The sequence below is a fragment of the Galeopterus variegatus genome, unplaced genomic scaffold (assembly GCF_000696425.1).
Source record: "Galeopterus variegatus unplaced genomic scaffold, G_variegatus-3.0.2 Scaffold3418, whole genome shotgun sequence".
Lineage (NCBI taxonomy): Eukaryota > Metazoa > Chordata > Mammalia > Dermoptera > Cynocephalidae > Galeopterus > Galeopterus variegatus.
The window spans coordinates 104,291-129,524 of record NW_007729529.1 but is presented as its reverse complement, the minus strand read 5'-3'; the positions used below and the strand labels follow the sequence as shown (position 1 = coordinate 129,524).

General features: G+C 36.2%; 1 protein-coding gene across 1 annotated transcript in view; it reads right to left on the bottom strand.

Moving 5' to 3' along the window:
• Positions 1–19,934, bottom strand: part of GTF2B (general transcription factor IIB) — a 32,149-nt gene extending 12,215 nt beyond the window's left edge. Inside the window, exons 1-2 of the mRNA XM_008584997.1 lie at positions 19,830–19,934; positions 15,138–15,244 (exon numbers count right to left, since the gene is read on the bottom strand). Coding sequence (XP_008583219.1) covers positions 15,138–15,244; positions 19,830–19,846 — 124 coding nt within the window. The 5' untranslated portion in view covers positions 19,847–19,934. The remainder of the gene's footprint in view (positions 1–15,137; positions 15,245–19,829) is intronic.
• Between the last annotated feature and the right edge of the window lie 5,300 nt (positions 19,935–25,234).

The following is a 25,234-nucleotide window of genomic DNA, read 5'->3' as shown; positions in this document are numbered from 1 at the left end:
TATATATATATATATATATTTCTCTCTCTCTCTCTCTCTCTCTCTATATATATATATATATCAAGTAGCGCTACTAGTCTCCATCTATAGGGTATAATCTCTAACACTTTTAATCAAGTTCTTAATCCAAAAAAGTAAAAACATCCAATATGTATATTTATACATATATTACACATGTATAGCTCTCAATCCATGTACTACAGTGATGTTTAAAGAGTATTCAGTAAGACATTTTACCACATTCTAAAGAGAATGAGTTTCATCTCTTCACTTCAAGAAAAAACTGAGAATAACTGTCAAAATCACTCACACCAGTTTAAAGTGGTTCAATCACTTTGACACCTATCTTATGATTTGGCAATTCCACTCTCAAATATTACCTACAGAAGTCTCATTCAAGAATGTTCACAGCCATATTGTTAATTTCAGCTTAAGATGGGAAATAACCCCAATGTCCACCAACAGGAAAATGTATACAATGAGATATCCTTCAGCCAAAAAAACTACTGATATATGCAATAACATAACTAAAAATAGTATTTTGAGCCAAAAATGTCAGTCACAAAAAAGTCGATGCTGTATGACTCCATTCTATGAGTATAGAAATCAGAACAGTGGTTGTTGCTGGGTGGGGGTGGTAACTGAAAAAAGGTGTACAGGAATTTCAGAGCTGAGAGAAATGGTCTATATATGTTGATTAGGATGTTAGTTACACCAGCACTGTCAAAATTCAAACTATTCATTTGGGATCTGTGCATTTTATTGTATGTGACTATACCTCAATAAATTAAAAATTAAAATTCACTCCCACCAATATATTGTTGATGTTGAATTAAACTACATTAAACTTGTACATTATTTTGGGAATGATGGAATGATTTTTATCAGTCTTCTTGGAGAAGGGAATACTCTTTCCTCAACGTCTTCTTTTAGATTTCAAAGTGTGTATATATATAGATATAAAACATTTAAGATGAGACCTAGATTTTTCCTTCTGTTAAAAATCTCATTTTCTAACTAGTAATTTGCTATATTTATATGCTTACATTGAGCCATTTTTAAGACCATTAATTTTTTTAAAATTCAATTTAACTGCTAGATAAAGAACTCCATCAGTGGCAAGAATTTATTCCCTTTACAATGTTTAACTTCCATTTCTATTTTATATCTAAAGTACTAGTCAGAACTTTCAAAACAATGCTCTTGGTTTTAAAAGAAACATTTTAACATTATACATATGAGGGTCTCCAGAAAGTTCATGGAAAGATACGTATTATCTTAATTCTATTCTTCCATGAACTTTTATAGTACTCTAGTACCAGTAACAGGTGAATTAAAATAGTCTTCTATTAAAACATCATTCTACTCTAATTCTGAGTATCTTATATTAAAAATAAGTGTTGAGTTTTTAAAATGTCTGTCATCTTACCAAACCACAGCATTTCTTACATACTGTCTTCTTATAGTATAAAAGCTAACCATAGTTGTTTATGGGTTATTCTTCTAATACTTACGTGTTAGGATAAATTAAATTATGCCGGAATAACAATTAATTTCAAAAGCTCAGTGTCTTAAAATGAAGGTTTATTTCTTATTCATGCTACTTGTCTACAGAGGGACAGTTGGGGGTTTTCTATGCCATACTTACTAAAGGTGATGGAATCTCTACCGCCTGAGATACTGCCATTCACTATGGTAGGGGGAAGGGAATGTAGTGAATTATGCACTGACAACAGTTTAACTAAAATTGACCTTAGCATTTCCACTCACATGCCACTGGCCAAAACCAGTCAAGGGATCATGCTTAACTACAGACAGGGTGGGGAAGTACAATTCTACCATGTACTCCAAAAGATGAGAACCAAAAATATCAGTGAATAGTCTCCATGTGACAATTAGCAAACAAAACTCAGCACTGTATTCACTGGAATTTACGTAAAAATTAACAGAAACGACTGTTCTATGGCCTCCTTTTTGTATCAAACAACAAACTGGGGAATCAGAATTAACTTCATTGTATTGTGGCATTTGTCAGAGAAGTAACCTGTCAATATGATTTTAGGTCCTTTGTTTTTTTTGTTGGTGGCTGGCCAGTAAGGGGATCCGAACCCTTTAACATCCTTAGTGTTCTCAGAATCATGCTCTCCCAAGTGAGTTAACCAGCCAGTCCTGATTTTAGGTCCTTTGAAAGTAACCTTTTTACTGGTTGGTTGCAAGTCTTTATCAATAATTTTTTTTAAATATTAAAAGGATACATTTCCCAATAGTGTGTGGGATTCTAGATTTGCAACCCTGAGGTCTTCTGCCAGAAATGCAAAGTTTTCTTCTATTATACCTTTAATATTTTTTCTTATTCACCTGGATCTTCATGTACTACCATAATGGATATCTTGTCTTCTCCTATACAGTGGATGTGTCTCAAGTTTGTGCTCTGCTTTACTGATTCAATTTTCTAGAATGTTAAGCCTGCTAATTGCTGCCTAAAACAGTTTTACTGTGTTTGTCTCCTTGTGCTGTCTTACTTCTCTCTGATCACACTTAATAGAAACAGTATGAAAGCTTTAGCTCATTAAGCACATAAATCAACTATTTTCTATAACTTTCTTCTAGTAATTAAACTATGTTAGGGACAAAATTTTCTGCTAAGTCCATAGGATCACTGTCCCTCTTCATTGTAGTTTGCAGTCATAAACTTCATTTTGATTTTTATACTTATTCATCCTGTAATAAAAAATTGTCAGTCCAAGGCCAGTGGTGGTGGTGATGTTGGAAAATCTTCCAATCAACTCCTACCAGTACTCTAAGTCTCTCTGGGTAATAGCACATTTGTTGGCAGATAACAGATGAGCAAAATAAGATAAATTCCCAGTAGGATTACAGAAGTTTATTAAGAAGGATATAGGGAGTTTTGCTGTAACCAAAGGAAAAACAATAGTGAATTAAACAAGATAGAAGTTTCTCATGTTCACAGTCCACATTTAATAGTCCTAGGCAAGTGTGACCCAGGCTCCTTCTATCTTTTTGATAAGCCATCCTCATCATTACTTGCATTCTGTCGTGTAAGATGGCTGTTACTAGTTCCCTCCATCATCTCTGCATTCTAGTCATTGGGAAAAAAAAGGAAGGGCATATCTCTTCTTAGGGCAGGATCTAGAGTTGCACACGTCTCTTCTACTTATAAACCACTGGTTAGAACTTAATAACACGGCCATACCTAGCTACAAGGGAGGATGGAAAATTTAGTGTAGCCGGGCAGCCACATGCCCAGTTAAAACTCAAGGACTTTATTACTAAAGGCAGAATGAGGGAATGGATATTGGGGAACAACCAGCAGTCTCTGCTACAAGGAATAACAGGATAAGTGGAAAGGGGAGATGAAAAATAATGTCCAGTAAAATCAAGGTACTCTTCCCCTATATTCTGAAGGAAACAGTACACAAAGACAAATTAGACATTTAACCTCCTTACCATAAAAGCTATAAACTGTATATCTAACCAAAGGAATCTTGTAGTACAATATTAAAACCAGAATGGCTTAAGGTAGCAATGTTAATAGTGCATGGGAAAACTGCAACATACCAAAAGCCGTCAGGAAGCCAGTATTGGAGAACGTCTGATTTTCTAGCCTTAGAATGTTTTTGTTTCCTGTTTCTTTTTTTTTTTTTTTCCTGTCTTTTTTCGTGACTGGTAACGGGATCGCAACCCTCAGTGTCGCGCCCGTACCGCGCTCAACCAGTGAGCGGACCGGTCTGTATATGGGATCTGAACCCTCGGCGGGAGCGCCGCCGCACTCCCAAGTGCCGCACTCTACCGAGTGCGCCACCGGGCCGGCCCTGTGTCCTGTTTCTTATTGTAATTTAATGAAGAATATTTTTTTCTTTTTTGTGTGTATTCTTTTATTAATAAGAAATTTTTAAAAAGGAAATATAAAGAGGAATTGCCCATAATTTCAATTCTTTCTGCCATGGAAACTGATCTTATTTAAACATTTTGTCATACAACTGGTAGTAGAGAATTCAGAGGTAGAAGTCTTAGAACAATATCCAATATCCCCAAATTACTTGTTTCCACAGTCTACATTTGTTTAAAATTCATTTAGTTTAAAACTACTGTTTTTTTCAAAATGTGCTAAGTCTAAAAGTCACAATGTATAATTATTCAAGATGGACGAGCTCAAAGCATTGAATTTTTTTTTACTAAAAGTAAAAAAACAAAACAAAACCTCAAGGTGCTTCAGAAAACTGTTTAAGCCAACATCCTATATTGTAAGTCTAATGTTGAAAATGAAATGCATCATTAGTTTTCATATCTTCCTTGGTCATTTAATCCTTTCTATCATTCATTCCTTCTCATGGTATTTCAGAGAATAATGATTTTTAGTCTAGGGTCACTATACATTCTCAGAAATCTGGCATTAAAGACAATTTTGAAGAGAATTTAGATTGAGACACTTATAAAGAAATACCATTAATAATATAGCCAGTCTCTGAATCATACTTTATGTTCCCATAAGTAAATTGGGTAAAAACTCAAAATGAATTATCTCCTAGAAACAAGCTATAGCATGGTTTATTCCCCAGACCAGCCCATAAAAGCCCATACTTTACCTCTGATATTTAGAACCCAAACCTTGTACAAGCTGACAGTGTAATTACTATTCGGAAAATAAGTTTCTAAAGGAAAATACATTATAAGTTCCATCCCTGAATATCTTGTTACATCTTGCTTTCCCCTCAAATACAGGCAGTTCCGTAACAGTAGCAGCAGCATCTAAGTTGAGGAGCTGAGGCTCTGGTTGAAGATACATCCTTACACTGGCCACGGTAATTTAATCATTCACACACAAATACTTTTCAGTCCTCTATCCTATGGTACTGGTTTCTTTTCCCCTCTGTTTGGAATGACTTTCCTTCCTTAAACCCTTACTCATTCTTAAAGACTGTGCTTCACTGTAAATATAATAGCAATTTCCCAGGAAGTCACCACTTCCTTCCTTTGTGTTCTCACCATACTTGGAAATCTGTAATACAGCTTTTACCACATTGTGTTGTATTAATTTACCCTTCTCCCTTCGACACACTATCCAAAGAGTTGCTGCAAGGCTTGCTTATAATGTCTTATGTTTTTATCACTCTCAATGACCAGCACAGTGCTTAACGGAGACATGTGGCAGAAAAACCACAGGTTTTTTTAAGTCCTACAGACTTGGGTCTAAGTGGCTCTGTCACTCACTGGATGTGGAATCTTAATTACTCTGATTCTCAGTTTCCCCTTCTGTAAAATGGAAAAAAACTACCTTAAAGAGCAGTGTGTTAATCAAGTAAAATTAGTAATTTTCTGATGCTTAAGAGAAGGTTCCACTCAAACTAAAACTCTAAATAAAGCAAGAAGGCTGTATATGAAGGCTTACAAGAGATGATGCCAAAGCAAGAATTTGAAAATGAATACAAATATACCTTACTTTAAAAACATAACCTGTCCATATTAAACTAAACCTGGAGTTTTCTCTTTAGGAAATACTGTTAATGCTAATTCAAAAATGGTAACCCAATAATTTTTAAAATACTACAACTAGAGCATTAAATGTGCTGGACCCATAGCAATCAAACACATGTTACAACTGACACAATGAAGAATGGCATCTCAGACTTGGAAACACCCTCTTTTTCTATAAAGGTAGGAAAAAAGAGGCATTTGTACCCCCAAAATACATTTTAGTGAAATCTCATACTAAAATTATACTACATATATATTATTTCATTCGATTCTTAACCATTCTGAGATGTATGATACCTGCCTTTCTGGAGGAGAAAGGGAGACTTATTTGACAGACGAAGAAAATTATTTAGAAAAATTATGTAACTTGACAATAGTTACACAATTTATTAACTAGTAAAGCCAAGGTTAGACTCTATAGCTATTGATTCCTAGTTTATACTAGGAGTGACGAAGACATAATTCTAAGATATAGGCCCTACAGGTGTTTGTAGTTTAGGTCTCGGGACATGGAAAATATGAAGATAAAAAATCTAAAGGTACAGAACATCTCAAAGAATGTGGTAAACTGTAAGGTTAATAGTACAGATTTGTTTTCTTCAATATGTTACTGATGCACCCAGCTGCACCTCCCCCCCCAAATGTTACCAATGTATGACCTGCATTAGAATTTCTGTGAATGGAGCCAAGTCTCTTTAAACATTCCCCAACTTACTCTTAATGCACATTCATGTTTTAGATACTCTGGTATAAACAATATCCAGAATGAGTTTAGGAGGGAAAGGTCAAATTGACTTATTTCTGTCTTTCAAATCTATCTAAACTGTTTTCCAGTATTTTCCTTATATTGCTTTAAAGAACAATGAAACAATTTAGATTTTTAAAAAAATTTTTTGGTGGCTGGATGGTACGGGGATCTGAACCTTTGACCTTGGTGTTTATCAACACTAGACTCTAACCAACTGAGCTATCTGGCTAGCCTAGAATTTAGATTTAAATTGTACACAAAAAGTAGCTTTAACTAGAAGTGATACTACTAGATTTAAGCAACAGCTCATTATGAAATAGTAATTTATAAACATCACGATAAATCAATTTCATGTTTTAATAGCTACTAAAGTAGCTTACTAACATAATTATAAATCAATGTATAAGCAATGCACAAGGTCTAATTTACAAACTGGTAATCTAAATACGATTATACTGCCACCTAGTGTTCAATTTAAATGTGACACAAACATACTACAGGTTGAGTATCCCTTATCTGAAATGCTTGGGATTTCAAATTTCAATTTTGGGGGGTTTTGGAATATTTGCCAAATACGTATCAGTTGAGCATCCCCTAATGTGAAAATCCAAAATCTGAAATGCTCCAATTACCATTTCCTTTAAACATCATGGTGGCACTCAAAAAATTTTCAATTTTGGAGCATTTCAGATTTTGGATTTTTAAATCAGGGATACAATTTGTATTAGGATTTGAGGAAAAAAGACACTGCCACAAAACAGTGTTGTTAGAACCAACAGTTTCATGGTAGGAACAACAAAGCTTTGCTTTAAAAATAGGCCCCATTTTTGAGTTATTACCAATATCCTATGGGTCACCAATAAAATGAAACAGCTAATGCCATATCATAACACATCGTATGTTTAAAATATAAATCCTGTAATTTAAATAAAAGAGAAAAGTCAACTAGACAACTATTACATGTTGAATAATAGCCCCCCAAAATGAAAACAATTTATAGGAGGGACTAAACATTACACAGCTATTTCAGTACTTGGGAGAAAAAAAAAATTAAACAAAAAACACTAAATGTGTGGCAAATTGTATTTTCCAAAGATGGCAGCAATAATATCTCCCATCTACATGTTCTTGTCACTCTGCAATATGACCTTGACACTCTCACGTTGAAGTGTAGCCTATTTCTCTATCCCCTCCAATCTAGGTGGCTCCTACGCCTTCTCTGACCAATTGAATACAGAAGTGAACCTGTGCCAATTCTAGGCATAGCCCTTAACTACCCTGGTTGAATTTCTACTTTCTCTCTCAAAATAATTGCTCTTGGGATATTTTTCTCTTGGAAACCAACTACTATGTATAAAATATGACTTCTTTCAGGCAAGTATGGAGAAGTCCTGAAAAATGACAGACCCATGTCTCAGGAAGCCAAGAAGCACAAAGGCACCAGAAATGCAGTGAAGAAGCTACTATAGAAGTGGATCCTCCAGGTCCAGCCAATGCCAGCTGCCCAGATGAATTCTGCCTAAATTACTCACCCATAAAATCATAAGCAAAATAAAATGGTTGTTATAAGCCATTAAGTTTTGGGGTAGTTTGTTATGTAACTGTAAGTGAAAAAGAAATTCGTTCCTGAAGTATGGTGTTGCTTTAAAAAAATTAAAAACATGTGGTACTGGTTTTGAGGCTGGGTGGTGAGCCTCAAGGGGACTGAAGGCTTAAAGGCCAGTGAGAATAGTGTTATTAGAGGCTGGAGAAAAGCTAGTCTATATCATTTATTCTTTGTATTATGAATTATTTTTTAATTGTAACATAGTTGATTGTACATATCTATGAGGTACAGAGTTGAGTATCAATACCTGTGTGTAATACGTGATGCTCAAATCAGGATAATTAGTATATTCAACACTATATAATGTAATTGTTTTTCGTGGCCTTTTACCAATTCCTCCCTTATCTCTCCTCCCCTCACCCTTTTCCCACCTCTGGTACCATAAAAAGGTGACAGTAATGAACTCTTCCAGTTGCTGACTCAGTTGAAAGGGGTAATTCATGGCTCTGAAATGAAAGTTGGACAGTATCTAGTCTTGAATTTGATGTTAAGGAGAATTAGTCACAATGGGATGTCCTAATGTTTAAGCGAAAATTAAGCATTAATAAAGTACAAGGCTGTCCAAGAAATATTCTGAAAGAATCTGTTTCTAAAGTTGTCTGGAGACAACTTCAAACTAAAGGCTATTTAAATGCTTATTCAATAAGTATGGTATAATCTAAATAATTTTAGACAATCTAAAATTTTATGGCAAGCACAATCACACCATGTACATCAGCATCATTTATTAGGAAACACATGATGTCTGAATTCCAATTCCCATAAACATCAATGTTTCAAATATGAAAAAGGCCACAAATGTTATGCCCAAATGTTGCAGAACATTTGCCCAGCTTGATTTCTTCCCTGTTTCCTTGGCATAAAAGGTAAAGGCTGAACTGAGCTAACAACAAAGAGCATATGCCTTTAAACCAGAGAAATGATGCAAATTCAATTACATATACAGTAATATCTAAATTTATTATAGATATGACAATAATATGTACATGTGAATGTGTGTGTATGTACATATTAATTTAGACTCATGGAATGTCAAGTTCAATTAAGCTTTATTGAACTTAATTTGCTTGATATTCTCAGCAAAATAGAACTCTGCTAGCAAATGCTTCTCGCTGGATCTTGTTTGGTCACGAAATGGATTCTTCACTTGCAAGACATCATATCACACATTTAACCACAAATATCTATGAATAAGCCTACTGTATATTTTAAAATAAATGTAGTTACATTTTGTTTATGGAAGAAGAACCAACATAGCAAAGAAATATTGCTATAAATTATAGAAAGTAAGTTTTATGGAATTATATTTTAAAAGTTTCAGACCTTAAAACTTAACCTACTAGCTTTAGCTGGAATAAAATACAGCCTAGTAGTATCAATTCTAGTGTTCAAGACGAGTAAGTCGAAAGCAAAACTAAAAGAAAACTAACTTCTTTTGGTTTGATACAGCAGAAAAATGAAAGTAAAAAACAGGGATTCCAAGCACAAGAGAGCATATAAGCCTTATGAATTATATCTTCCTTCTCTACTTGATTATTCTTACCCAACTGTCTTGCTGGTCAAAGGAGAAGTGAAGCTAATGAGAGAGCTGGAAATATAATGAAATATTTTGACACTACTTCCTTTTAAATGGCTACAAAGGTTGAGAGAGACAAGAAGCTGAAATTATGTTCATCTTATGTCTCTGTCTCACTCCTACCCATTATCAATTTGATCTTTATATATTGGATGAATTAGAATGCTCTTATTTAACTCAAGGGTTAACAAACACTTTCAGTAAAGGGCCATATAATAAATATTTTAGGCTTTGTGAGTCAAGAGGCAATTGAAGATATTATATAGGTACTTATATAAATGGAGAACAAAAATCCACTAATTTTATTGATGAAATTAAAAATATAATAATTAAATATAATTTATTGTAATACATGTCTACTAATATGAAGAACAGAATTCTTTTGGGGTATAACATTTCACGTAAATGGAGTTCAGAGTTAGTGTTTCCTATCAAAAAAATCAATTATCAGGCCGAGCCCATGGCACACTCGGGAGAGTGCAGCGCTGGGAGCACAGCGGCGCTCCCGCTGCGGGTTCGGATCCTATATAGGGATGACCAGTGCGCTCACAGCGCTCACTGGCTGAGCACGGTGCGGCCGGTCTCAAAAAAGGACAAAAAAAAAAAAAAAATCAATTATCAATGTTCATCTGTCAATGACAACGTTACAAGACTTTACGTATATCATTTTCGTGAGTCTTTTCACACAGACATGTGCTGCCTAATACTGATATTAATCCATAATTTTAATTGAGCACACCTACTGTTTGGAAGGCATTTATAGGATTTTTATTACATTATTCTCTGGTATTTGCCTTTTAACATGTTGTCACATTGTAGATAATCACTTCCATTTGAAGGTTGGATAGAAGCTCCTTGACTACACAATTAAACAGATTTTGAAATATAAAAATTTCATTTGCATTTGCATCCAGCTCTGAAAACACTGCTGAAAATATAGCTTAAGCTTGGAAAATATACTCACTGCAAATCTGAGTGGTAATAAAGACCTTCTTGTTTTAATTTCTGACTAAACTGGAAGTACATAAAGTATATAAAAGCAATTTGATATTAACTGTGACTCAAATAATGTTAATTGTCAAACTGACTTTACTGCAGCGTATGTTTCACAAATAAGCACTGTTTTGCCTTGCAATTCTAAGTTGAATTCATTAAGAAACATTAAGCAGGTCTGCAGCAAAAAGCCAATTTCCAAAATTATTCAGTGCAACAGTATTAGCTGAAGGCAGTATTGATTCAGAAAAATTTCAACCTTGCCCCTGAGCTCAAAAGATCATAACAGAACTTTGCTACTGTTAAGCCACCAAAATTACTGTGTGGCAGGGCGAATCAGGATATTCAGCTTCTATTTCTAACAAAAAATTCATAGAATTGATGATGGTTATGTCCACAAGAGTGAATGAAGTTCACTGTTGACACTACTGGTTCAATAACACATGACAGATTAAAATCTTTTCTACAACGTATCTACTAATAAGCACTTTACATTTTCACAATCTTTGTAAATCTGTTCAAGTGAGTCTTCTGTTTCACACATATTATGATCACCATCATCAGTTTAACACATCTTTGCAGATTCCACTCAGGTTGTACTGAATTAGTAACTCCACAACTTCTTTGAAAATATTTTCTCCTATAGTTGTCCCATGCAGACAACTCATAGCAACTAATTCTTCTGTCACTTCACACTCAGCATTGACTTTTTCAATCAACAACTGAGCCATATTAGTAATATCTGTCCAGTCATCTGAAGCCAAGGAAAAATACTTGAAATAATTTGCCTTGATTTTTAATTGACTATTGATGTTGCTTCCAATACCCTCAATTCTCCAAGTGCAGTGAATTGAATTATGTACTTTGAAGTCCATGTATTAGGAACTTAAAACCCACTGTGAAAGTGTTAGGAGGGTGGGAAATCCAATTATGCTAATTAAAGGTAGGGCCTTGAAGAGGTGATTAGATTGTGAGGACGATGCCCTGGTAAATGGATAAATAAGTTGATGGTTTAAAAGGTAGTCACGGGTGTGGTTCTGAGGGCTTTAAAAGGAGAGTACATGAGGACCTCACTCTCTCTTTGCTCTGCCATTCTTGCCATTTGTCACCCTACACTGCTGTCGAGTCACTTCAGCAGATATGGTTTCTGGACTTTGGACTCCCAAGCCTCTGAAAACTGTAAGCAATAAAGACTGTTTCTTTACAAATTACCTAGTTCCAGGTATTTTGTTATAAACAACAGGAACAGACTATACATCAAGCAACTGTTCTTGCTGAGATGCTAATAGTCTTAAATAAGTTTATTTTCTCAGGATACATTTCTTTAGCTGCTGCAATCAAACATCAATTAATTAACTAATTACTGGTAAATGGCTTACCTTGCTTGGCCTACAAGTAAGCCATGCACAAACTTACTTTAGTTGCAACCATTGTTATGAATAAATTTTGCTGTGATTAGATATTCCATTTTACATTTTTTTCCCTGACCACTGTTTTCCTGAGTTTGTGATTTTGGGATGAGTGCTTAGTATGGTAATGTCTATGTTTATTATATTCTTTTAGTACAACATAGTACCACTGCATAATAAACACAATGAAATAACAAAAGAATTCAATAAAAAAGGATATATCTAATTCAATTACAAAAGAACCCATGCTCCACCTGTGCCTTAAAAGCATGACATTCAAAGTTCACTTCCTTGTTTTGACATGATGGGTATGCAGTGGTAATAAAAATAAATAAAATGTTGCAGTATGGCAACATGCATGGCACTCAAAATGCTGTTAAGTTATAACTGCACTGTGGTGATTTGTAGTGGGTGATTTGTTGCGCACTGAGCAGAAGGAAGTGATGAGAGTACCACATGTGGTTTCTGTTGCAACTACTAAACTCTGCTATTGTAATGTGAAAGCAACCACAGAAATTATGTAAACAAGTAAGTGTGGCTCTGTTTCAATAAACTATTTATGGACACTGAAACTTAAATTTGATATTATTTTCATGAGTAATGAAATGTCATTATTCATCTGATTTTTTTCAATGACTTAAAAATATAAAAGCCATTCTAGTATATGAATCATATAAAAAAAGATGCTGGTCATAGTTTGCTGACCCCAGATTGAAATCATTTTATGAAAGGCAATGCAGGATAGAAATCTGGCTCCCATGTAGACAATGAAGCCAGACTAACTAAACCTCAGTTTCCTCATCTGTAAAATGAAGATCGTTTTAGTATCACCTCACAGGTTTGTCCTGAGGATAAATTGAGTGAATATGTAAATCATTTAGAACAATGCCTAGTATACACTTAAGCATAGTAGCTGTTAATATTGTTTATTGAAAAGAATCCAATTGCAGATGAATCAATTCACATTAGCATCTCTGTATGCCTTTTAATTGTCACCCCTCGTGCCCATGTGAGGGCCACATTCACACTGGCAGCAAACCCATTACCAGAAATTGCATTTGTACCCTGTGTCCCCCACCCAATTATCCCCAGCCTCCCTTCCTCTGCATGCTTTAAAAGGTCTGAGGCAAGCAGCCTTCTTGGATGAATATCATAGATACCCTTCAAGTAAGACAATTCCACAAAAAATTGGATATCCATACACAAAAGATTGAAACTAGACCCCTATCTATCACCATATGCAAAAACCAACTCAAATGGATTAAAGACCTAAGTTTAAGACCCCAAACTATGAAACTACTAAAAGAAAACATAGGAGAAACACTATACAAAATGGTAGTGGGCAGTGCCTTTTTGAGCAAGACTACAAAGACACAGGCAATTAAAGCAAAAATACACAAATGAGATTACAAACTAAAAAGTTTTTTTTTTTTTCCAGCTGGCCAGTACAGGGATTGAACTGGACCTTGGTGTTATCAGTACCACACTCTAACCAGCCAGCCCTAAAACTAAAAAGCTTCTGCACAGCAGGGGATGCTATCAACAAAGTGAAGAGACAACACAGAATGGGAGAAAGTTTGCAAACTACACATCAGACAAGGGGCTGAAATCTAGAATATATAAGGAACTCAAACAACTCAACAGCAGAAAAACAAATAACCCAATTAAAAAATGGGCAAAAGTCTCAAACAGATATTTCTCAAAAGAAGACGCAGAGATAGTAGACACATGAAAAAGTGTTCATTAATCATCAAGGAAATGCAATTTAAAACCACAATGAGATATTATCTCTCTCTAGTTAGAATGGCTATTATCAGCAAGACAGAAAATAACAAATGCTGACAAGGATGAGAAGAAAAAACTGTCCTACACTGTTGGTGGGAACATAAATTGGTACAATCATTGTAGAAAACAGTATGGAGATTCCTCTGAGAACTAAAGACAGATCTATCTTACTACCTGGGTATCCCACTACTGGGTATATACCCAAAGGAAATGAAATCAATACATCAAAAAGACACCTGTGCTCCCATATTCATTGCAACACTATTCACAATAGGCAAGAAATGGAATCAACCTAAATGCCCATCAATGGATGAATGGATTTAAAAAACTGTGGATACACAATGGAATACTATTCAGCTAAAAAAAAAAAAAAAAAAGAAAGAAAAGAAAAGAAATCCTGTCATTTATAGCAACATGGATGGAACTGGAAACCAGTTAAGTGAAATAAGTGAGGCACAGAAAGACAAATACCACATGATATCACTCATATATAGAAAAAAAAAGTGGTTCTCACAGAAGTAGAGAGTAGAATAATGGTTACCTGAGGTCAAGAGGGGAGAGGACGGGGGAGGGGAGGGAAAGTGGTAAACTAATCGGTATAAAACAATGCTATCTACCCTAAGTGAATCATTGTGCAGTATATGCATGTATTGAAACAAAGCATGGTACCCCACAAATATGTACAAGTAAATGTTAAAATTTAAAAAAAGACCATTCCACAGCACATCACTACCAATGTTTGTTATACTTCCCACAATCCTAGCATTTTCACTCCTAAGTAATTCTAACTGTTAGGTATTATCTCTATTCTCAGGTGCTGGCTGCAACCCCACCATGAGAATAATTTCTGAACAGAACACTTTTAAAGTTCTGCTGCATAACTAGATTAGTGAGCAAGTAGAAATAAAAGAGAAATTTTAAGAAGTGGCATTTTTGGCAATAACATTTTTATACTGGATATCCATAAATAGATAATTCTATACGAAACACCAAAGGTCAAGGGTTTGGATCCCTATACCAGCCAGCCAACATCCCACCCCGCCCCCCAGAAAAGGAGTTATAACAAATCTCTTTTTGTTGACTAAAAGAACTTGGATGAGACTCAGTACAGATATACCTTCATTAGATGAAATAAATCATGTTTATCTACTTTCCAAAGTACAACAGCCACAAAAGTTGGATTACATTTATTCGTTAGTTAAAATGAATGAGTATCACCCCCCTCTCTCCAATCTCAATACCCTATCAAATACTTAAAACTAAGGACTCAGGAAATTACTGTGCACCTTTTCATTTCTTTTGGATCAGCTTCCACCCCAAGTTATGAAATATGCATTTGGATATACAAGAAAATATGGTATCTCTTGATGATTTTACTCGTTTCTGTTTCCTATTTTTTTTTGTTTGTTTTACAAATTACTTATGGGGGGAAAAAGGCAAAAATGTATTCAAGACAGTTTAAAAATATATAAAATCAAAGTGCCCTAAATAGTGATTTAAATTAAAACCATAATAACTACTCACCTACAACCAGGCCACATTCAGGACAGATCATATCCCCAGCTCTGTAGTCTTCCACTAAAATTGCATCTGGATGGTTTGGACAAGTGACTCTTGGAAGAGCATCCAAACTAAGTGAAAACAAACAAACAAACAAACAAACAAACTAACTATATTTGTATATCCTCCCAACCAACATTAACAAAGTAGTCTTCTGGGTGGAGAATTTTGAACACTTTTCCAATACTGTACATTTATAATACATTTAAGCTAAATTTTCAAAGTAAATATCCTATTTAGGTTACTTTATATCCTAGCTAATTAGCAGGTAGATTCCACTGGAATTATTTTTATTAGAGTAGTTAATAGTTTGCGGATATGGAAGGCTTTCAAAACTTAAACAGAAAACAAGTGCTCCTTCTCTTAACATGTAGGCTACTAAGATTTTTTAAAATCTTGATTATCGGGGCCGGCCCGTGGCTCACTTGGGAGAGTGTGGTGCTGATAACACCAAGGCCACGGGTTCGGATCCCTATAAAGGGATGGCCGGTTAGCTCACTTGGGAGAGCGTAGTGTTGACAACACCAAGTCAAGGATTAAGATCCCCTTACCGGTCATCTTTTAAAAAAATAAAATAAAATAAAATCTTGATTAGCGTAGAAATGACTAGCTACCAATAATTACCTGTGGCATTTACACATAACCATCTGGTTTGTGCCTTTTGACACTTGTTTCCCTGGGTAGAGAATAAATTTCAAGTCTATTTTTCTACTTGTTAGTTACCTTAGTAAAGATTTAGAATAGTATGCTGAACCCAATAGGTATATAAATGAAGGATAGTAGACGTGGCTCTCCTGAACTTAAGACCTGATGATTTCATTTAGTCCAGAATTGAGTTTTTTAGCATTCAAGAAGTGTTCCAAAAGCTAGTTTTTAATCTATTTTTAAAATTAATAGTTTGCTTAATTATCTCATTTTGAACAATAAAACAGTTTGGGAAGACACGTTAATCATAAATGACCTGATAGAATCAGCTTTAAAAGCAACAAAGATATTTAACATAGATTTAATAATTATTTCTGGGGGTATGACGTCACAATCACAAATGTTTGGAATCACTGAAAATAAGCTCTTTTTAAACATTCACTTTGAGTAATATAGTAAATGGTTGTTATGGCCATCACAAACATACATCATAAAAACAAAATAACTCTCATAGTATGTAAATAGGTATTTGTGGTTTTGGAAAAAGTTTCTTGTGCTAGCAAATACAATTCAGAATGTTAACTCTCAACCTAGAAAGTGATATCTACTGGAAAACTGAAAAAATAATCTGTGTCCCCCAAATTTATACAGACAAGTTAACCAGAACATGTCTTAGATATTCTTATTGGGAAAATGGGAGATAGGAATTGCTATACATCTGAGCTTATTCCATAAATTCCTGTAATGAAAATATTTTTTAAAATTATGACAAATAAAATTAAGCAGTTGGCATAAATTATGAAAAACTATGTTGAAATAAAGGAAAATGTTAGCAGAGTACAAGCAATTACAAATGACTAAAACACGAAGCCATATGGAACACAGGACCCAAGGGACTGATATATTTTTGCAATATTAAAAAGTCGAAAGAAAAACGTGTGTGTGTGAGAGAGAATGGTATGGAAACATCTAAAATATATGCTAAGTGAAGAGTAAGAGTAAAGGAGGAATTCTATACAACACTGAAAAAGTATGAACATGCAATAATATGGATGAATCTCAAAATGCTGACCAAGAAACTAGACAGAGAAATACATATGCCGTTTATGTTAGAACTCAGGATGAAGTTTTCTTTGGGAAGGAGTAATGACTGAGGGCACAAAGGAAACTTTGCGAGCATCTTAGCTAGTATTGGTGGTATTTGATTTCTTGACCCGAGTGGTAACTATATATATGTGCTCACTTTGTGAATGAGCTGTGCACTTAAAATCTGTGTGCTAACTTCATAAAAAAGGTAAAAGCAAGGTAGTAAACAGGGTTTACAATAGGCCACTTTTGGGGGGGAAGAGAAGTTAGAACTATACACATATATTTGTTAAAACATAACCACTAGGTACATCTTATTACAGGTTAATTAGATCTCAAAAAGGTAGATGTTTTTAAAAGTGCCACAGAGAAATACATACATATATATTAGCCCTACTAACACCAAGGTTCTTTTTAGTTTTGGGCTATTGTGAATAAAGCTGCTCTGAACATTCTTTTTTTTTTTTTTTTTTTTCCTCTTTTTGTCTTTTTTTGTGACCGGCAACGGATCGCAACCCTCAGTGTCGCGCCCGTACCGGACCGGGACCGGCAACAGGATCGCAACCCTCGGTGTTGCTCCCGCACCTCGCTCAGCCAGTGAGCGGCCGGTCTGTATGTGGGATCCAAACCCTCGGCGGGAGCGCTGCCGCACTTCCCAAGCGGCGTACTGTAGCAGTGCACCACCGGGCCGGCCCTGAACATTCTTGTATTAAAAAAAATAAATTAATTAAATAACCACTAGGAAAACATGAAGATACTGGTAGCAATGGCTGTTTTGGGGAGAATTAGATGGCTGGGAGCTAGGGAAGAAGGGAGACTACTTTTCACTGTAGTTTTCTGTACTTCTGCTTTTGCACTATTTGTATGTTACCCATCAAACTGAAATGAGATCATGCTAAAATGGTAAACTTTTAATCAAATTACCCACAAATATAAAAGGGGAAACACATGAATGGAGTAGTGGAGGAAGTGAAGGGGAGAACCGATAGAAAAGGAATGGAGAAAACAACCACCAATAACGTAAAAATTATACTACCTAAGGTATCAGATAACACCAAATCTCATTTTACAGCTTATACTTTATTGGGTGCCTAATGTGTGTCTAGTGCTGTACATTTATTATTACCAGTCTTAATAACAATCCTGCATGATAGGTATTATCTCCATTATAAAGATTATGCTCAGAGAATGATTTGCCTGAAGTAATGGAACTATTAAGTGGTGGAGCTAAGACTTGATCTCAGAACATTTGTGCTCTTCTCTGTGAGAACACCAGGCAGTTTTGCAGCCTACTAACTGTACGTCCTCCTCACAAAAAATAAAATGTTAAAGGTACAAATACTAACATTTACTTTCTTCGTTCTCACTGGTAGAAAAATTTAAGATGGATAACTGCAATGACACATAAATTTAAGAGCTTGACATGTCTAGAAAAAATTTATTCCGGTCTCTTTTTGTAAACAAATGAACATAAAGGCACACAAAGGAAGACAGTGTATTCTTTGGGCAAAGAATCCAGTGAATTTACCATGTGTACCATTTAGCTACTGCAACATTTTTTTTTTTTAACAAATAAAATTTCCTGTTCTATTACATGCAAAAGCTGTGCCTACATATGACCACGTTTACCTCCCAACTACTGTCATGAGAGATTTAAGTCGAATTTGGGTGATTTGGGGAAGCTAAAGTTTTCCATTTACCTACAAGGAAGCCTTACCTGACAGAACCACACCTAGATAGAATGACTGAGCATTCAATCATAGAATTAGAATCAGTAAACAAGGATGTCACTGGCTCTAAGAGTTATTTCCAAACAGGACATTAGCTGAAGCTGTTCCCCCCAGCCCCCTTTTTTTAAAAACCAAAAACTGGTAAGTCATGGCAGTTACTAGAAAGGGCTTAGACTTCTCCAGCTTAGTATTTCGTGTGGCTTTCACTGGTGAAATTCATCAGATAATTGGTTCAGAAAAATTATGCCGGAGTTGCCTTCCAGAAGCTGTAGAACTGCATTTGATACTTTTAACACATTATGAGTTAACTAGAGGACACTTGTGTGATAACAAGAAATAGGTATCTTAGACTCTGCGCTCTAACACTAACCTTGCAAAAACCATCACTGGCATGACTCAGTTTACACTTATGCAAAAATACCAGTAACTACCTCATAGAGGTAATGAGATATAATTAGGATCTGCAAGCATTTTTCAGATCACGATTAAAGGTTGTCTGATGGCACTGCATGCACTTCCTGTAGATACGAGTACATTACATTTAAAAAACATATTAAAGAGTAACTTCCCGGCATATATAAGTAATTTTCGGCAGGTAAGATTTTCCTCAAGAGTACACAGCGACATTTGTAAAGAAATCCTTTAGCAGAGAACTAATCGACTCTCCGGATGTGCCCTAGCTTCCTCTTCGGAGGGCCGCTGGGACGGTAACCGGTTTCCATGGCTTACCATTGCTGACGTTCCTAGCTTTCTAGCTGTCAGATCGATAGGGAATGAAATGGAACTATCCGTTTCCCGCTCCTTTGAAAGGGGGGAATTACGGACTCTTGGGCCGGTTGGGCCCTAGATGGAAAAACGAGCGTAGAAAAATTAACGAGAAAAAATGACGGCTGAAACATTCGCAGAGCACACCAGGCCAGGAGCGGGGGACACAGGGTCCCACAGAGGGTGGTGCCTGGGTGAGAAGACGACCTAGGACGCTGGGGCGGTAACGCTGACAGCTCGGTACCCCTCCGACAGCCCTGACAGTCCTGCCGTCTGGAAGTGCCTTTGTCCGGGCCGGCCACACAGTCCCGCCGCCTCTCCCCCGTACCTCCGGGACACTTGGCCCGACACAGCCGCCCCGGACCGCCCAGAAACCCCCGGCGCTCGCCGCCCGCCCCTCAGCAAGCCGGGCTCGGCCGGACATACTAACCGGCTGGTAGACGCCATCTTCGCGGCCACTACCGTACCAGATACGACGGACTGCCAACTTGAAAACAGGAAGAGACCGTGGACGGGAGACGCTCCGACAAGGGCTTTTATAGGCGAGTTACACACGCAATCGTAATAGGGCGCGGCTACGGGTCGGGAGAAAGGCCAAGAACAGCGAGATCCCCGTACGCCACGTGCTTTGCGTTTTCTGATTTTCTTACTCCTTTTCTGTAATTTGCTGAATTGCTGAGCGAGTCGACAAAACTATCCCGGGAAAAGCCTCAAGGGAACCCTGCAAACGGGCTACACCAGAACTACTCTGAATCTGACTAGTTAAAATACGAAGAAAATCCTGGCTTCGTGGTCGGGGCAAAGGCCACATCCCGGAGGGCAACTCCCCCCGCCCCACGCCCCTGGTAGTTACTCACGTCTGTGCTCAATTCTTACTTGTCTGAAGAGCTGATTCTTTCTTACTAGGGAATTTGGAATAAAAAAGAGAAATTCACGTAGCTCATCCAGAACGAGTGTCAGTTCAGGTTCTGTGTTCAGCTAGCATGCTGTCTTAGGCACGTCCTTCAGCTCATCAGTGCAAGGGGTAATAGTATCTGCCTTGCATACCCGTTTTAAATCGGCAGGAGATGAAACACAACCATGTGAGAGCACCGTGTGTGCGACAGGCACGGAGGTATGGGCCCTGCCCTGATCGTTTTTTTCATGGCCTTTGCACATTTGGCTGATAGCTAAGTACAGACAACTTTGGCAGAACGTCTAGATGACTGAAAAGATCCCTAGATTTATTAATTAGCCAAACTAACGTCAAAATAGTAATAATAATAACAGGTTTCTATGGAGATGAAGATTTAGAATATAGTGACTGCTTTGTTCATTTGTGGATGGGATTTAACTTCCACTGATTATGCATTGTTTTCTTGAGAAGGCAGGAGATAAAAAGCTTCCTTAGAACAAGGGGTGTGAAAGGCAGGAATTTAGGAACTGAAAATTAGATGGGGATAAGGGAGCATGTTTTCTTTTCTTTTTTTTAGTCTTCCATACTGTAATCCTGTAATTTAAATACTTGGCTGTACTCTTGTGGGGTTTTTTTTCCCTTAGCATTTTGGAAAGTTTCAAAAATGCCAACCCATTTCAGCTGTGCCAAATGCAACCAAGAAAGGACTTGGGGTGCTCTACCCCAATTCAGCACGAAGTTTTCCTGGTAGATCATCTTGGCTTGGTGAAGGAACAAGAGGAAGAGGGCAACTAGGCATCTCTTAAGGTTTAAGAATAAGGACTTGGCACCTAATGTATTAACGGAGGCATTCAATAATGTTTGTTGAAGGAAGAAACCCCAGAGAAGGGAGGCAGGCAACTGGTTAAATCCAGCCCCACCTGGGGAGTCTCTTATCTGTCATAACCTTGCAAGGATTTCTTTTATATTAAAATAGAAGACAGCTTATGTAAGCCATTTCTTTTCTTTTGTTAATACAGCATTGGTGATTTATAAAGCATTTTCATCAACATTATCCCACATTTACTCTGTATTTCTGATCCTGCTGTTAAAACACACACACACACACACACACACACACACACACACACACACACACACACACACGACTGGCATTTTGTCACCTAGAAATGAATGACCTAGATTAACATAATTAACATTTACCAAAACTTCTGGTTTGTGGTATCATCATTTCTATTCAAATTATTTATGTACATCAATTAATTATTTTAATGATTTAATTTAATCAATTATTTAAATTAACTCATATTTTTTAACTTAAAAATCTATTTGAAAGGTTTATGACTACTGTGAAATCACAATGTGATGTGCTAATATAGTTCCTCAAATGCTTTACATACATAATAATTCAGCAAGTTTGTCACCTACCTAGATTTATCTTGTGTAAAAAAAAGAACACTTTATTAAGATAATTCTCCTCTTTCAAATTCAATGGTTTTTAGTAATTTGACTGAATTGTGCAACCATCCCAATAATCCAGTTTTAGCATATCTCCATCATCCTAATAAAATCACTCCTGCCCATTTATAATAAATGCCTATTCCACTCCCAGTCCCTTGAACCACTAATTCACTTTTTGTCTTTATAGATTTGCCTTTTCTGGCACTTTTAATATTGATGAAATCATACGATATGTTGTATTTTGTTTCTGGTTCCTTTCACCTAGCATAGTGTTTTGGAAATTCATTGGATTTATCTCGTGGCCTCACTTTTGGGAACATTGATATAAAAGTGTCTGTTACGGAAGTGTCTGGATGGTGATGTTAAAGAAGATGGCAATTTCCTAAGTTAAGCAAGGTTTGACAAATTTTTGTTTGGAAATTATACAACATATTTTGTTGGACTAGAAAGAATACAGGATTCGGCGAGAGGTATGAACAGATCTGACTAGACTCTTGGAGATGGGATAAGATGCCTAAAATATTAAACAAGCTTCATGTGACTGGTGGCTATGGGGCCATATGTATTACTTCTAGAAATCTGAGGGTTTTTAAAAAATTTTACATCATGTATGAAAATGTTTAATCACTGAAAGTCAGAGAGAATAATATAATAAATCTTAATAATACCCATCATCCTGACTAAACAATTAAGATTTTGCCACATTTGTTTCATGTATCCTTCTCTTCATTTTCTCCCTTTGCTAAAGTATTTTAAAATAAACCCCACATATCACCTCAACCTATTACATATATTAGTGTGCACTTTAAAATAGGCTTTTCAACCATTTTTACATAGCAACATAATACTTAATTACCAATAATATATATTAACACACCCAGTTTTCAGTTGGCGATTGTCGGGGGCCACCTTCTTGGTGGTTTGATTTCTCCAAGCGGAAGAGTAAAGCTGCTTCGGCTGAGGCCGTGCACTAACTCTAGGAGCAACAAGCTCTGGAAACTGCATTTCACACTTGCAATGCAGCGATACCCCTCACCCCTGCTTGCCCCTCCCCAGTATTAGGAGGGTGCCTATTTGTAGGGCCCAGAGGCAAAGGGACTGGGAGGGCACCAGAGCATCATAGAAACTGGACATCAATGTAGATGGCTCACCAATTGGAAGCTGGCTTTATTATGTCTACATCTAATTTTTTTCTTTTTCTCTGAGTGGAATACATTTCTTTTTCTTTTTTTCTTTTTCTTTCTTTTTTTTTTTTTTGTCTTTTTTGTGACCGGTAAGGGGATTGCAACCCTTGGCTTGGTGTCGCCCGCACCGCACTCAGCCAGTGAGCGCACAGGCCATCCCCACATAGGATCCGAACCCGCGGCAGGAGCGCTGCTGGGCACCCAAGCTCCGCACTCTCCTGAGTGCGCCCTGGGCCTGCCGGTAATACATTTCTAACGTGTAGGTTTTGCAGTGCAGGTTTCCAGGGTTTCCACACTCTCCTATTTTAAAAAATGATTCTCTTACTCCTCACATTCCTAGTGCTGTACTAGTTGAAGATTGGTGCCAGGGAGCCAGAGTGAAAACAGAAGGTCCTTTGAGGAGCTGCAAGAACTAGTTGAGTTCTTTGAAGTAGGCCTGAGGTCCTTACGCATCAGGTGCTCTACCAAGCACCTCACATTCATTATTTTATCTACTTCTTGGTTATCTTGTCAGGCAAATATTATTATTCTCCTTCCAACGGCTTAGAGAGGTTGAATAGGTAAATTTCGCAGGGTCACATGGTAAGTTAGTGGTAGATAGAATTCAAAGTCAGAAATGACTAAAATTTCCCCCCTTCTATACACAACTACTATGTAACTGTTATTGCAAGACCATATTTCTAGGCCCGAATACTGTTCCCTGGGAAATATGTATTATATTTGTAAAAGTGTTCCCCATCTTTCTGACTTTTTAAAAAGGGCTATAAAGCTTTCTTTAGATTTAGATAGAAATAGTAATAAAAGTGAATAATTATAATATTAATAATAGTAGTGATCACTCATATAGTACTTAGTATGTGCCAAGTGCTATTTTAAGGCATTGAATACATTAACTTATTTAATTTTTCCCACACTCTATGAGTTGGGTACTATTAGTGTCTCCATTTAATAGATGGAGAAATTGAAGTACAGAATGGTTGAGTAACTAGCCTGAAATCACACAGCTAGTAGATGGCAGACCTGGGATTATAACTCTGGAAAATTGGCTCCAGAATCTACGCAGTATGCCCCCTAATAGCAACTTAATATACAGAAATTTATATTTACAGGTTTTAAGTTCAGAGAATGGATTCAACAAGCAGTGTACCTGCAGCAATCATGTGGGCTTGATTTTATGGGGCAGCTGTGATCTAGAATATTCTGGCCAGTTGTCTGCACGAGGACGCTTGTTTTTGTCAGACCATGTGCTACTTAAACTGAGATGTGCCTAGCTCATATCCCATTGCTAAATGTAGTTGTATATGTGATCCTGAATTTAACTGTTCTATTTGTTTGTTGATTGATTTATTTAAAACTTTGGTTCCCCAGTATTGGCGGCTTGTCCTCCATTTGAGAATAAATCCAGCTTTACACTAGGAAAAGCTAGCAGCTTTCCCAAATAGTGGGCGATTGAATAGAGGCTTAAATATCAGTCATCTATAACTAGAAAATATTAACTGCCAGATATCTCCTTACAGAATCAGGGAGAAAAATCACTAGAAATTAATTTACCTTTTAATCCAATGTTCAGTGAGCAGTAGTTTTCTTTTAAAATTTTAAATTACTCCAATACAAACAAAACAACAAAACAACCCTAAATGGTTCACATTAATAGCTTGTGACTTTTAAAATTAATTTTTTTCTAAAAAGATGTAATTTTGCATTAAGTATTGACTTAAAAACTTTTGCCGCACTATTTAGTGTTTTATTATGTAGCTTGAAGTTAATCTTTCCCCCAAAATAACAACTTTATCATTTTATAATTTTAAAATGGAGAATTTAAATGATGTATGAGACTGTAATTTCCTAAAAGTGTTTTCAAGTACATTTTTTTTTAGTCTAGATAACTTTTGCCTTTAAAGTTCTATTAATCAAGTGCCCTGATGAGCTACTGGGAGAATATGAGAAGGTAGAACATATTCATATTCATGTGACTTGTTACTTAACACTTTCTTTTGTATGAAAATCACATGCTAACAGACTTGTATAAAATGAATACCCATTTTCAAATAAATTCATAATGTTTGTATCTTAAATTAAAACTCTGAAAGTATTAAGCATAAAGTGTGACTCTGTGATGAGAATATTATACTGCTTCTCTCATTACTGTCAAGCATTGCTTACAGTACTATAAATTGATAAAACACTTTTAGAAAGCAATTTGGCAATACTCCAAAAATGATTTAGCTCTTAAAGCCTCTTAAGCTAGTAATCTCACTTCTGAGAAGTGGAGGAAGGAAATAATCTAAAATATGA